Here is a 15705-nt window from a genome sequence, read left to right as displayed (position 1 = left end):
GAGATATTGTGGTATACAAAGAAGACCTGATCATCTTAGCAGGGATCATCTGAGGAAAGCAGTAGCAGCTCAACACTTAAGAGATTATAAATATTTTTAAGAATAGCAGTCATTGTTCTAAAGTGGTTGATAAGGGCATCTAATACAGTAGCATTGGTGTTAAAGTCCATGATGATACAGAGTAAGATCTGACTTTGTTGGTAAAAACTTCATTAGATATTCAGCAGTTCTAATAAGCCAGATTTTAAAAATCACTAGTAACAAGTAGGCTTTACTAAGATATATTCAACATTTACACTTAGACAAAGGCAAAATAGGTATTTTTTAAAAGACAAAAAGACCAATAACCAAAGAAGAATAGAAAATAAAATGGAAGTTTGATCCCTCCTAATTCCAGGTGGTTGAATTGTATTAAATCTATGTCATTTAAAACTGAAAAGGTTAAGCTAGCTCTCCAAGCTGTAATTCTGAAACTAGAGGGGAAAAGAAAATTACAGATCAGTACTCCTAAACTGGCTGCCCACAGACATTTGATTTGGTAGTCACCGAGTTTAACATGAATACAAAATAATAATAATACCTTTATGTGGGCATGTTTTCCAGTTCTCCACAGTTCAAACCACTCCTTCTTTACATCTGATTTATTTTACACTTTATATTACTTCCTGACTCCTGGAGGCTTTGAGTATGCAATCAATTCAGAACCAACTCACACAGCATTACAGGTACGCAGAAAATGGATGAAAAGGAAGACTTGAATAGACACTTTATCCTTCTGCAGGGGGAAGACTATTCTAGAGATGTTAGAGGCCCAAAATTAATTTACAGACTCTTTGTAACTAATAGAATCCTAATTTTTTTTTAAGGCTTGAAACACTGTGTGCATGTCAATGCACACACATATACATTCATACAGGGAAACACATAAATAAAGGTACTATGTCAGTGGCTTAACAGTATTAATAACATTAATTCTGCTCTACAAAACCAACTCCCTCATCCTTTTATCTGAATGTAAAAGTTATTAAAGGACGCTGTAATTTATAATCACAGTGAAAACAATCTTCCTAAACAAGACATGAGATCCAGAAGCCACACACACACACAGATTCCAGGTTTTACTGCATAGGAATTTTATTAAGCCTTTATATAGTCAAAGACAGTATAAACACAAAGTTTTTTATTATCAGTATTGTAGATATTACAACATATATGAAATTCATATCCTTAACATAAAAGTGCTCCTACAGATCACTTAGGAAATGACACTACTCCCATGAGCAAAGGATATAAAGAAGCAACAGGTGACTGGTAAGTGACAGAATCTCACTAGAATAAGAACAAGTTAAACGAACTATCCATTTGTCAATATCAAACTGAGAAAAAAAATCTGCATTGCAAAAGCACAGAAAAGGAGATACTTCTATGCAGTGATATGAGGAAGTATGAATTTGTACAAAATTTCTGAAAGGTAACTTGTCAATATCCGAATTTTCACTGGGACAATCAATTTTCTTTACAAATTTACTTTATTTCCTTATCCCATTAAACAGATAAAACAATGTAAAAGGTACCAAACAAAAAAGATCAGAAAAGAGGATCATCAGTGGATGAGAGAGTTGAACAAATAATAGACAAAAGGGAAGAAAGTGTTCATTCATGAAATGTAGCAGAGGCTGCTGCTATCTGAAATGTTTGAATGATAGGGATGTCAGTAACAGAAGCCACTTTACAGAGGCTGGGGGTAATAAGAAACAGTGACAAGACTGTTCAGTGCCTTTCTATGTGGCAGTCAACAGCTTCCTCACTTCACCCTCTCTTCTGTAAGTAAATTGAATAGGATCCTTCACACCATCCACAAAAATGAGTTCCAGTTAAATAAATTCTTAAATGTAAAATCAAGTATTATAAGAAAATATAGTAGGATATATTTACAAACTGGGATTGAACATATCTTTCTAAAAAATGCTTTTAAACAATTTAAAAACAACAGAAGGGAAGAAATTATAACAACATATAAAGGGAAAGATGTAAGGACACCTATAAGTAAAGGACAACTAAACAAGTATAAAAATGGACAAAGTATAAGAATAGGTAAATCATAGAAGAAATCGGGATGGCTCATAAAGGAGTCCGTGCTTAACCTCACTAGTATTGAGATACAGATTTAAATAATGTAATATCAAAAAGTGGCAGCTGTATGGAGAAATGAATACTCCTCATTGCCATTTTGGAGGCAGTGAAGTTTTTAACATGTTTGCTCAAGTCCCTTTGGAAGGCAGTATGATTAGTACATGAAACACTGGAAACAATCTAGATTTCCATGGGACTTGACTAGAAATACTAGCAGCAGTTTCAAAGAAGGGACCAATGATATAGACATGGATGGATTTGTCTAAAGGACACTGAAGCAGCACATTTTGCAGATTTGCACAGTATTATATATTTTAAAAACATTTCTAACACATTTAAATAAGTATGCAAATATTTAGAAAGAGTCTGGAGAGACACACCCAACTAATAAGTGTTCCTTCTAGGGAGGAGACTGGGATTGGATATTCTGGTCAAGAGGAGATTTTGTGTTCTCTGTAGTATTTGAAGTTTTAAACAACAATGTAAGAAATTTAACCTATGAAAAAGTAAACTTAGCATGAGAGAAAGTTGGCAGGTAAATTAGAACCTTTTTGGAATTTAGAGAATATTAGCTCATCGACTTGCCAGTCCTTCCCAAGCATACAGAGATCCCAGTAACCTTTCCCATCCAGGGAAACTGATATACAGCTACCTGGAATAATCAAGCCATAATCAGATTTTTAAAAAAGTAATCTCTATACCCAACATGGGACTCAACTCACAACCCTGAGATCAAGAGTTTTATGTTCTACCAACTGAGCCAGCCAGATGCCCCAAGCCATATCATTCCTAAATGTTGAACAGACAGTTAAGGATCATAACATATGAAAACTATCAGAATAAGAAGCAAGAGACCGAAATAAACCTACAGTGGGGAAAGTTATGTAATAACAGAAGAAAACAAAATTTATATTAAATTTGAACCTAAGTATTCCCATATTTATGGGAATCTATATAAAAAAATTAGATAATACTGTACACCTGAAGTGGATGCAACAATGTTAACTATACTGGAGTTAAAAAATTTTTAAATCGTTTTAAAGAAAAAAATAGTACAGAAAGAAATCGTCTGTTTTGTAGAAAAAAACAAATCAGAACTCCTAAGAATGAAAAAAATGTTATTGCTGTAATAAACCTAACAGAAGTTTTTAAAGAAAATTCAGGAAACTTTCCAAGCTCATAAATTATAAACAAAAAGGGACATTCAATTAATAGGAGTTCCAAAGAAGTTTACAGAGAAAGGATATCAAATGATTGAGAACCTTTATAAACTGAAGAAAGTTATGAATGTTCAGCTTGGAACAGTTCACCAAGTGTTGGGCTGAACTGGTAAAAACAATTACAATGGGAAAAAAATACATCCAGAAATATGCTTGTGAAATTTCAGAATACTGAAGATGAAACCATCCTTTTCAAAAAGCTTTAAAAAAATGTGAATGTCTCTAAAAAGAACATTCAAGATACCATTAGCCTCCTCCCTGTCAGCAATATTAGATAATACAGAATGTGCTGCACCTTCCAAGTTACAAAGTAAAATTACTTTGAACCTAGAAGTCTATACCCAAACAACAATAAAGCGTGAGACCAAACACTGATATTCTGTATGTGTAGTTTGCTTCAGTTTACTCTCATTTATCCTTTATTAGGGTACTAAAGGATTAGCTTTAGCAAAATTTGGATGAAACAGGAAGGCGGCAGCAGGAAAAACTTCAATAAACACATGTGATTGGGAAAGCGGTGCTGAGGATGACTAGGATGATGGTTCTACAACCATCAGATCAAATCACTCTAGGCTACAAATCCAGGAACTCAATGAAGAAAATCTTCAGGAAGATTGAAATAGGTTACATTAAGTAGGTACGAAGTTGGAGGATTATAACAATACAGTGAAGAATAAAAGTTTGTTCTTAGGAAGACAGGCAGTTATTGGCTTTGAAAAACCATACCAGCTTTCAGGTCTGAATATAAAGTCCCCATGAAATGCGGTATGATTTTGGAAAACAAGTGAAAAAATAAAATCCATTTGACTGATACCAGGAGGAGACTCCTCTAAGTGCATACTGGGATAACATCGGACCTATAGAGGAGGAAATGTAATCTTCACACACTGCTTGGCTCCAACTCTTCAGAGAATATTTACACCATGATAATGATTGAGTGCTATTTTATTTCCAATTTACAATATATAGACAAGTCACTTAAGTTTGTCTCTGCATGTATATAGGACTATTTACTGTCTACTTAATGTAACAGGCAAAATGTAGCTGACAGATTGGATGGTGGGAGGTTGATGGTAATAATGAGAGATTGAGGAAGGATGAGGGGCAATATTCTCATAGAGGAGATTCAGAAGATCTAATTAAAGTCAACAGAATAAGAAACAGGTTACCTGTATTTCCAGGTAAAATACAACAGAGGAGCTAATATGGTGGGATGAGTTAAATTCTTATCTTTCCTAAGAAATATTACTAAAGAGTCTATAAAGTTGATAAATGGAAAAGCAGCAATTTAGGATTAGGATTCTGACAGAAACCTAATTCCAATTAGCTTGGAAAAAGGAATTTTTAGGACCTGAAACTGAAAGGTATAGTGTGTATATGGTGCAGCTTTAGGCGATCACTCAGACTATCAGAGATTAGTTGTTTCATTCTCTGGCAGGCTCTCTCTTGGTGGGGGAAATAAAATGGCCCCTTGATATTAGACTTAAAAGGTCCTGCCAGCTTTTAATCTCAAAAGGAAAATGATCTTTCTCTTAGTCTCCATGTCAGAGAAGAAAAACAGAATTTGTTCTAAAATAGAATTTGGTTCTCTGGACCGCTCACTAGGTCCATGGTATGGGATACTCTGGCCAGTCTGGGTCAAGTGCACATGCCTCTGGTAGTGGGACTGGATCACTGGATTGACCAGTTCACAAAATTCCCATGGAATGGGGACAAGGTGGAGGGAGGTTGAGAGTCACTTCCCATAAAGAAAAAATTTGGCCTGACAAGGACATTGATCGATTCACTAAGTGTGCGAATATTCCAATATTTGCTGCAGAGTGTGTTTGATGAGGTGGTGCTGCCTCAGACCCTGTAGCAAGGGTTAAATTTCCATGGGTGGACTGGACTCGGTACACTGTAAGCTTATAATTTAGCTATCTTGCCAGTAATCTTAAAATGGCTGCATGCTAGACAGGACAACCTCAACATCAAGAGACCAGGGCTTGGGTGACTAGTGGTTGAGCCTCATCTCCTGGACCATTCATGCCAGACTTCAGGCGAGTTCCTTTTAAATCCTTCCAAAGAAGGCTTCCTTCACAGGTGTCAGAGGCAACCAACAGCAAGTAAAGCTGTTTACATAAAGGACAGCAGACCTGATCTACAAAGAGGGTTGCCTTCAAGTAAAGAAACTTCATTTCCGCCTCCCCACCCCCCACCCTTCCACTGTGTCTGTGAGTGGTCGAGTGGTACATACCCTTAAGGAGTCAAAATCATACATATTTATGAGGAGACTTTAAATGTATTTACTAACTCCTGAATATAAAGAGGTGGAACCAAGATGTGTCTCTCCACTTCTCCTTTCTGAAACCAAATTAAAGCAACAAGAAACATATATGGGAGCTCCATCTTTGATGAAGTGAAGAAATATCTACAATCCTGAGCCTCAAAATCCATAAGGAAATGTGGCTAAATGTGGTAAGAACCCTGAGAGGAAACTGATGCTGTAATATCAAAGAGTATAAAATTCTTCCAAAGCAATGTCCTATCTGGAAGGGCAAAAGGAAAATGTCTTGATTAGAACCACAGTATTACTTCAGAAAGTCTCACTTTAGAAGCCTCCCTAAATGCTTTACAGTTGCAGAGTGGAAGGGTGAGTAGCTGAAGGGTTTAAGGAGGAAACACTTGGGTTTTTATAACCTATCCTATGTCAGAGGGGAGAGAAACTGCCAATGATATGCAGGACTGTAAGGTAAAGAAAGGCTAAATACTTACTACTGAAAGTGTGGGCTACAGACCAGCAGCATCACTTGATAATTTCTCACAATTCCAAAATATTGGGCCCTAATCCAGACCTAGTGATTCAGAATCTGCAGCTCTACAAAATCCCCAGGTGATCTGAATACACAGTAACATTTGAGAATCACCGGGCAAAAACAAATTTCTTGCCAGTCTGGAGCACTGCCCTTGGAAAAATAGCTAGATCAGGAAGAGCTCTATTCATTAAAAATATTTTAAAAAAATCTTTTTTAGTGTTTGAGAGAGACAGAGACAGAGCATGAGCGGGGGAGGGGCAGAGAGAGGGAGACACAGAATCCAAAGCAGACTACAGGCTCTAGGCTGTCAGCACAGACTCTGATGCAGGAACTCACCAACCGTGAGATCATGACCTGAGCTGAAGTCGGATGCTCAACCGACGCTCAACTGAGCCACCCGGGGGCCTCTATTCAAAAATTTAAAAGTCTTTCAGAGACCCTATGGAACAGAAGATTCAGACTTAACAGAACTTCCTTCTAACAAAATTGAATGAAATGACAAAAGAAAACAGCCAGCCCCATTGAAAAAGTAAAGGGAGGGGTGCCCAAGTAGCTCAGCTAGTTAAGCTCTTGATTTCAGCTCAGGTCATGATCTCCGTTGTGAGAGCCAGCCCACATTGGGCTCCGCATTGGGTGTGGAGCCTGCTTAAGAACTTTTCTCTCCCTCTGCCCCTCCCCCAGTCACACTTGCTCTCAAAGAAAAAAATAAATCGAGACCATCTCACATCACACACTACGAAAAGTTTAATACAGAAACAACAGGGCCACACTAAATGAACATGCCAGGATCTCTGGCACCCTCTGCCCTCTCATAAGACTGGCATAATGGAGAAAAAGTAGGTAGAAGAAATTTTGAAAAACTATACCAGTATATCCCAACTTGCTGGGCAAGATGTAGGCAGCACTGAATAAAGGTACATAAAAATTCATCCAAAAATCCTTCATTCTAGTGTTGGTAGTTTGAATAGAAAGGGCAAGTTAAAGATCTATTAGAATTTGCCCATCTTTTTGATCCAGGAACTTCTCCAAAAATACTGGTGAAAGTTTTCAAAAGCATGTACACAAGAATGTTAATTGCAGTTTTTTTTATTCCTACATCCATAGTCATTCTGTTCTTGTTAAATGTGAATTTGAGATATAAACTTCCAGTGAAGATGGAATTATGGGGGAGGGGGGAGGAGGACAGTTTATCATCTCATCTGAAACACTTAAAACTGGACAAAATATATGAAACCTTGGTATCCAAGACACTGGACATCAGGCAATGAGACAGAGATCCCTGAAAAATGGGAAACAAATGAGGTGAGTACTGTGATTTCCCCCAAATAACTGCATGGAGAGTTTCCAGGCTATGGTCTCCCTGAGTTGAGATGGGTCTGGGAGCCAGGGAGATTGACTGAGGTGGCTAGCGTTCTCAGGATGAAGTGCCTGAGAGCTCTTAGAGAAAAAAACACCTAGACATCAGAATCTTTTGTGTAAAAACTCTAGTTTTTACCTGAACGCTGATCACAGCATGCATGTGAGGAAACCACTTGAATTACCTGGGAAAAGAACTGATAGAATTACAAGGAGAAATGGACAAATCCAAAATTATAAGAGATTCTGACACACATCTGTCATAAGAACAAGTAAACAGAAAATCAGTAAGGATACTGAAGACCTGAACTATACTCTCCAACAAACTTGACCTGACATTTTAAAAACCTTTCACCCAAGAATAGAATATAAATTATTTTACTGCATCCAGAATATTTACCAAAATAGACCATATTCCAGGTTTTAAAACATACCTCAATAAACTTAAAAAAAAACTCAAGTCATATAAAATGCGTTTTCTGACTAGAAAGGATTAAATTAGAAATCAGTAACACAAAGATACTTGAAAAATCTCCAAGTAGCTGGACCTAAACAGTAATCCATGAGTCTAAAGAGAAATCAAAAAGGAAAACAAGGAAGTATTTAAAATTGAGTGAAACTTAGAACACACCATGTCAAAATGTGTGGGATGCAGCTAACACAGTGCTTAGAAGGGAATACACTACACTAAGTTATAAAATTTCGAAAGCTCCCAGTGACTTCAAATTAACACAATTAACAAATTAACACAATTTCCACCTTAACAAATTTCCACATTAGCATTAGAATGTAAATAATAAAAAGAAATCAATGAAATAGGAAGCAAAAACAGGTCAATAAAACTAATAAATCTTCAGACTGACTACTAAAAAAAGAAAATACACAAGTTACCAATATCTGGAATAGCAGAGGTGACATCACCACAAATTCTACAGTTATGAAATGGTTACGAGAATGTTGTGGACTTCATGGAAATGATTTGAGAACTTAGATGAAATGGGAAATTTTCTTGGAATGATCAAAAGTTTTCTCAAGAATAATCTGAACAGGTCTAGGGGCGCCTGGGTGGCACAGTCGGTTAAGCGTCCGACTTCAGCCAGGTCACGATCTTGCGGTCCGTGAGTTCGAGCCCCGCATCAGGCTCTGGGCTGATGGCTCAGAGCCTGGAGCCTGTTTCCGATTCTGTGTCTCCCTCTCTCTCTGACCCCCCCCCCCCCCCCGTTCATGCTCTGTCTCTCTCTGTCCCAAAAAAAAAAAAAAAAAAAAAAAAAAACGTTGAAAAAAAGAATAATCTTAACAGGTCTTAAAAAAAAAAAAAAAAAAAAAAAAGGAGGGGCGCCTGGGTGGCTCAGTGGTTAAGCATCCAACTTCAGTTCAGACCGTGATCTCACCGTCTGAGTTCAAGCCCCGCATCGGGCTCTGTGCTGACAGCTCAGAGCCTGGAGCCTGCTTCAGATTCTGTGTCTCCCTCTCTCTCTGCTCCTCCCCCACTCACAGTCTCTATAAGGAAAATGAATAAACGTTAAAAAAAAAAAAAAAAAAAAGGAATTTGTAGTTTAAGCCTTCCAAACATTTTCAGGTATGTTACTGTTGTTGCTAGTTTAGTTCTGCTATAGTCAGGGAATACAATTTATACAACCAGTTGTTTAAAACTTAAGATTTGTTTTATGGTTTTGGTAGAATGCTTCATGTGTACTTGAATGTATTCTCTTATGTTTTATAAATGTCAACTAGTTAACTTGGTCAATTTTGTTGTTCAGGGGTTCTATATACTACTTGTTCTATTAATAGCAGAGAGACAATGGTGAAATCTCCAGTAATAGTGGATTGATCCATTTACCCTTTCTGTTCTTTTTTCATTTGTGTAATTTCTACCTCTGTAGTTTGATACATGTACAATTAGGACTGTTATGTTTACCTGGAAATTGATCCTTTTTATGTCTCTCTATCCCTGATTACATTTGTTGTTCTAATGTCTGCTTCATCTGACACTAATATTGTGATTCCAACTTTCTTTCATCAGTGTTTGCGTGTTCTATCTTTTCCCCCACTTTTAATTATGTATGCCTGTATATTTAAGGTTTCTGCTAGCATATGCTGGGTCCTGCTTTTCAATTCAGTTGTTTTGCCATCTCTTAACTGGTGTGTTTAGACCATTTGCATTTGCTATAATTTAAGAAATATATTTGGATTAAAAACCTACCTTCAAGGTTCACTTATTGTTTCCTTGGCTGTGTCAAGTATACTTAAGTATACTGATGAACCTGTTGAAAACGTGTTCATCTGTGTTCATTTCTATTATTTCCATGATTCATATAGTTCCACCTCTGCTCAAATGACCCATGTAGTTTGGCTGCTGGGCATCTTTTTGGTTACAGTCTTGAACATATTATAGTTGTTTAAAATTTTGTCAGCCCAACAGCTGTCACTTTGAGTAGTTCTGGAGTGCTTTGTCACTTGGTGGGGATAGAAAGTGTAGATTATTCTTGTTTTGCATGCTTTGTAATTCTCCCCCCCCTCCCCGACCCCAAAAGCTAGGAATCGTGTGTAGAACCAAAACAGGTAAATAGATTTCTGGAAATGGTCATGTCATTCCTTCTGTTAAGCCGTGGATGGGGTGGGGGGAGGGAAGAATTCATTAATACAGACAAGAACTGGACTAGGTTTAAGTTTGGTTGCTGCTGTGGTTACCCTGAGTTCACCAGAGTCTTCAAACATCACTAGTGATTCCTTAGCCTATTTTCCCAAGGGTTTATCTCAATGTCTGAGTCACCTTCAGATTTAAGTGTTCCCTGACAACTATGGCTCAGAAAATCCAGTTATACTGAAACATTTTCATTCATTTATTCACTCAAGATCTCACTAGTACTTACCACTTCAATGTGCCAGTCACTATACTAAATACTGAATTTGCCACTCCTCTAATACTCTACAACCTTCTGCCACTATCTTGTGCATGTGTACTTTCTCTCTTTGCCTTCAATAGCCTTCCAACTCTTAAGTGCCTAGTCAGCCTGAGTCCTGTTCTTCCTTTAATATGGTCACTATCTCCAAGTAATCCCTGTTCCCATGTCCTCCACTCACAATGGAGTTCACCATCTTCTTCTTGGTTATTATCTGTGTCTTTTATACATGTTTCCACATTTTAATATTATGTATTCCCTAGAAAATTCTAAACGTCTGCAGGCAAGTACAATGTCTTATTAGTTTATATTATATATAGTAGGTTTGTGACCATTGATTTGGAACCAATCTCTATGGCAGGTTGGCAAAGAAATTAACAAAGCCAGGGGTGTGAAAGGGGAGGAAGAATAGACCTGCCTCTCCATGAGCATTCTGTTAATTTGCTCACCCATTTGCTTCAAGTGTTGGAGATATTTTATGCTTTTACAGTACTATGACAAGCGTAAATGAAAAGGTAACTGTTCTATTATCCTATATGCATGCTTACCCTTCACAAATCTGGATGTTATTTTCTCAGTTGTGGTCAAAGTTAGAATGGCGTAACTCTCATGGTTATACATTTCGCAGTTATCTTAGCAAGATATGGGTGTTTACAAAAATGGTTTTTGCAGAATACTCCAACCGTATATAACCCAATAACAAAAAGAACTCTGATTTTATTTCTTACATACTTTGTACAAGCGGGAAAACAGGGACTGAAAGCTGTTACATATGGTGACTAGCTGACAGGAAAAGAGACTGGTACATAAATCCAGAGTTTCCTCCCATGTATTAGTCAGCCTGGGCTGCCATAACAAAATACCATATCCTGGGTGACTTAAACAAAGGAAACTTATTCTTCAGTTCTGGAGATCAGGGTGCCACATGGTTGGATGGTAGGGAGAGCTAGCTTCCTGGCTTGCAGACGGCCACCTTCTTGTAGTATCTTCTCATGGCTTAGAGAGCAAGCTCTCTGGCATCCTTTCTTTTAAAGACACTAATATTATCATGATGTACCCTCATAAACTCATCTATCCCTAATTATCTCCCAAAGGTCCCTATCTTTAGAGGTTAGGGGTTTGACATATAAATTCAGAGAGGACACATTTAGGGAATGGCATCTCATTCTCCACCAGTCACTTATTGCACACCACTGTTCTTACATGAAAATACCACTATTTATTCATATAAATATAAACAAATTTCTTTTCAAATAAAACAGTAACAAATAATTTCTCCCTGCTCTTAAGTTCCCATTCTTCAGTATATCCTGGCTTCTTTTTTCCCATTAGCCTGTCTCAGGCTTGTTAAGATTTTTCATACCATGAAGATTATGTATCTTCATATTCATGGAGACAGTATGATAGTAACTCTACTGATTCACACACATTATGAGTGTTACCTTTATCCACTTGAAGATTCACTCTACTTTTTTCTCACCCACAATTTTCTGTCAGCTGAAAGTAGTACCCTCGTTTGCCCAGGAAATCTCTTATACATGATAGTCTAGTTCTAAGGGACAAACTTAAAACTCTTTCTTCATGTGACCTTAAATAAGGCTCAAAGCCCCATCTATAAATATGGGCTTTGTGGTTCCACTTTGTTGTATGTGACTAATGAAACCGCTGTCTAAATTACACTGCAAATAAAATATCAGTGTCTTATGGAATGAAGAGTGGTCTTCATTAAAAATGATCCAGTCATCTGAACTTGCTGCTTTGAAATTAAGACCTATGGTAACATCACTGCCTCAGTTGATTACAAATTGTCTGGTCAAAGTCACCCTAATGACTTTTGCTCTTTGGCTTTCAAAGTGGGACACATCACCAAGACGGTCCCATTTTTACAAAATTTAGGTTATAGACAAAGGCATTTTTCCCATGCCTTGGTCTCTGCTACTTTTATAGCCTCATTCTACGCTTTCACATATTTAAAACAAACTTAGGCTTTTTCCTCAGAATGTGTATTCTGATGTCGAATCAGAGATGAACTCCGACTATATGCCTTCCCACATTTACTACATTCATATGGTTTCTCTGAAGAATGACTTCTCTGATGCCGAATAAGATCTGAGCCACTACTAAATGCCTTCCCACATTCATTACATTCATAGGGTTTCTCTCCAGTATGACTTCTTTCATGTAGAATAAGGGATGTGCGTTGACTAAAGGCCTTCCCACATGTTTTGCACGTATATGGTTTTTCTCCAGTGTGAATTCTTTCATGTTGAGCAAGGTGTGCACTCTGACTGAAGGCTTTCCCACACTGATCACATTCATAGGGTCTATCTTCAGTATGAATTCTCTTATGCCGAGTAAGAGATATTCGATGACTGAAGGCTTTTCCACATTCCTCACACTGATAGGGCTTTTCTCCAGTATGAATTCTCTGATGTTCAATAAGAAATGACTGACGACCAAAAACTTTACTACATTTATTGCATTTGAAAGGCTTCTCTTCAGAATGAATGTTCTGATGTATTTTAAGGTTGGCAGTTCCAGAAAACATCTTCCCACATTCCTTACATTCAAACAGTTTCTTTTTCCTTGTATGAACTTTCTGATGTTGAATAAGGGATGAATGCCGATTACAGACCTTTTCACATTTACTGCATCTGTAGAGTTTCTCTCCATTATGAATTCTTAGATGTAGAATAAGGGTTGAAAGGCGCCTGAAGACCTTGTCACATTTATCACATTTGTAGGGTTTCTTTGATGTGTGAATTCTCTGATGAAGCAAAATGGATGAAATCCTATTAAAGGATTTTCCACATTCTCTGCATTTATAAGGATTCTCTAAATGGTGACTTTTCTGCAGTGGACTCTGACTTAAGGTCTTCTCACTTTCATAGGTTTTCTCTCCAGTGTGAATTCTTTTATGTATAACAAGGGCTGATTTGTTTTTGAAGCCTCTCCCGCATTTATTGCATTTATGTAACTTCTTTTTGCTGTGAATCTTCTTATGAAGTAAAAGGGATGACTTTCGAATGAAGTCTTTCCCACACTTTCCACACTGGTGGATATTCTCAACAAAGTGAATTTTCTGGCCCACAGTGAGAGTTGGGTACTGACTCAAGGCCTTCCCATAGTCAAAGGTTTCTTTTCCATTATGAACTTTCCCATGTAGAATAAGAGATGTTCTTTGAATGAAGTTTTCTCCACACTTACCACATTCATGGCTTTTCCTTCCATTGTGAATTTTCTGATGAAGAATGAGGGATGAGATCTGTCTGAAAGCTTTTCTACAATTACTGCATTCATAAGGCTTCTCTCTAGTATGTGATTTCTGATGAAGTTTAAGAGATAAACTTTGACCAAAGGTTTTCCCACAGTCATTACATTTTAAAGATTTCTTTCCTGAATGCACTTTCCTGGGTTTTACTAGGACTGAACTTTTCTTGCAGCCTTTCTTTCCTATGGCAACTTTTTGTGATGCAGAAACTGGTTTCTGATAGCTGCTTTGCCCAGATTTGTTGCACAGAGATGTTGGTAACTTCTTGGTCTCATATTTAGACCTTGAGTCTGAAAGACACCAAGAAATTCAGTATTTGTTTTCCTATGCTGAAAAATGAAGTTTCTGTGCAGTTATTATCAATGATAATTATAATATCAATTATCATCAAACATAATAACAATGATGATAACCAGAAGAAAAACTTTGTAGTATCTTACTGTAATTTTAACATGCCAAAAGGCTTTATAGAAATATTTAGTAATTAAAAATCAGGAAAACTTGTGATTTGAAATTAATAAATCAAAGTTTTATTCGTAGGATAAATTCATACCACATACCATATTAAACTCCATAGGTTATTCATTAGATGAATGTACTTTTATTACATGAAAGGTCCAAAAAAGGCAGAAGGTAAACTACAAACAGAAGGTAAATTAGTAGTTGCCTGGGGCTGGAGGTGGGACTAGGGTTTAATTGTAAATGGACATGAAGAATTTTATTAGGGTGATAAAAATATTCTAAAACTAGATTATGGTGATGGCTACACAAGTTGTCAACTTTATTAAAAACCACTGAATTATACACTTAAGTGAATTTTACAATATGTACATTACATCCCAATGAAATTGTAAATTTTTAAAATGTATTCTTAAAATCCAATCTTAAAAAAACAAACAAACAAAACACTGGAATTCTGGTTTGCGGTTCTTCATGTAAGAAGCTTGGAAAGCACAACTTCATCCTAACAAGTAAAAAGCTAAACAGATGTTAAAACCAACAACTCTTCTTGGATCCATAAGACAGGGGAGAATACAAACGGCTGCCTCCAATTTCAGCGGCCTCTAGCCATCCTGTCCCTCCTAAAGGGATAGGGTTTTGGTGGGGGGGCACTGAGAAACTGAAGACATTCACATTCCAGAGGCAAAGGCTCCCTAAAAGACACACCTCACCCATCACACATCACTAAAGGGCTGTTTACAATAGTTCCTTTTACCTGGTACATAACCTCTGGCAAGTAAAAAAAAATTACAAGGCATACCAAAAGGCAAATAACACAATTTGAAGAGAAAGAGCAAGCATCAAAATCAGACTGATATGGCAGGGATGCTATTAATTCTCAGACCAGAAATTTAAAATTGATTAATATGTTAAGGGCTCTAATGATAAAGTATACACCGTATTAGAACAGATGAGCAATGTAAGCAGAGAGATGGAAATTCTCAGAACCAAAACAAAATGTTTGAGATCAAAAACACTGTAACAGAAATAAAGAATGACTTGGACAGAATTCGACACAGCTGAAGAAAGATTCTGAGAGCTAAAGGATTTATTCTATTGGTAAATTAGAATTCTTAAAAATCAGGGGCTCCTGGGTGGCTCAGTCAGTTCAACATCTGACCCTTCATTTTGGCTCATGTTATGATCTCACAGTTTGTGAGTCTGAGCCCTGTGTCAGGCTCTACACTGATGGTGTGGAGCCTGCCTGGGATCCTCCCTCTCCCTCTCTGCCCCTACCCTGCTCATGCTCACGTGCTTTCTTGCTCTCTAAATAAAAATAAACTTAAAAAAAAAAAAAAAAGAACCCTTAAAACTTGGAAAGCACAGTAAATAAAGACTGAAAAAAAGAGAACAGAATATCCAAAGACCATGGGACAACTACAAAAAAGTGACAAACGTATTATGAGACTACTAGGAGAAAGAAGAAAGAAAAGAAGAGCAATGAAGAAACAATAGTGAAGAAAAAAAAAAAAAGAAAAAAAACCTTTATTTTTCTTATCATTTTCATTTTAAAGTTTGAGAGACAG

The 15705-nt window shown here is 37.0% G+C and overlaps 1 protein-coding gene across 5 annotated transcripts in view; it reads right to left on the bottom strand.

The window, feature by feature from the left end:
- Nucleotides 1-11104: 11104 nt before the first annotated feature.
- ZNF667 (zinc finger protein 667) overlaps nt 11105-15705 on the bottom strand; it is a 61606-nt gene continuing 57005 nt past the window's right edge. For all 5 annotated transcript variants that reach the window (XM_086690793.1, XM_086690796.1, XM_086690797.1 and 2 more), the window contains exon 5: nt 11105-13968. In XM_086690793.1, coding sequence (XP_086546919.1) covers nt 12389-13968 — 1580 coding nt within the window. In that variant the 3' untranslated portion in view covers nt 11105-12388. The remainder of the gene's footprint in view (nt 13969-15705) is intronic.

The sequence above is a fragment of the Puma concolor genome, chromosome E2, assembly GCF_028749965.1.
Source record: "Puma concolor isolate L17-30 chromosome E2, mPumCon1.1.hap2, whole genome shotgun sequence".
Taxonomy (NCBI): Eukaryota; Metazoa; Chordata; class Mammalia; order Carnivora; family Felidae; genus Puma; species Puma concolor.
Note: the sequence above shows the minus strand (reverse complement) of the source record. Positions and strands in the feature narration are given on the sequence as shown.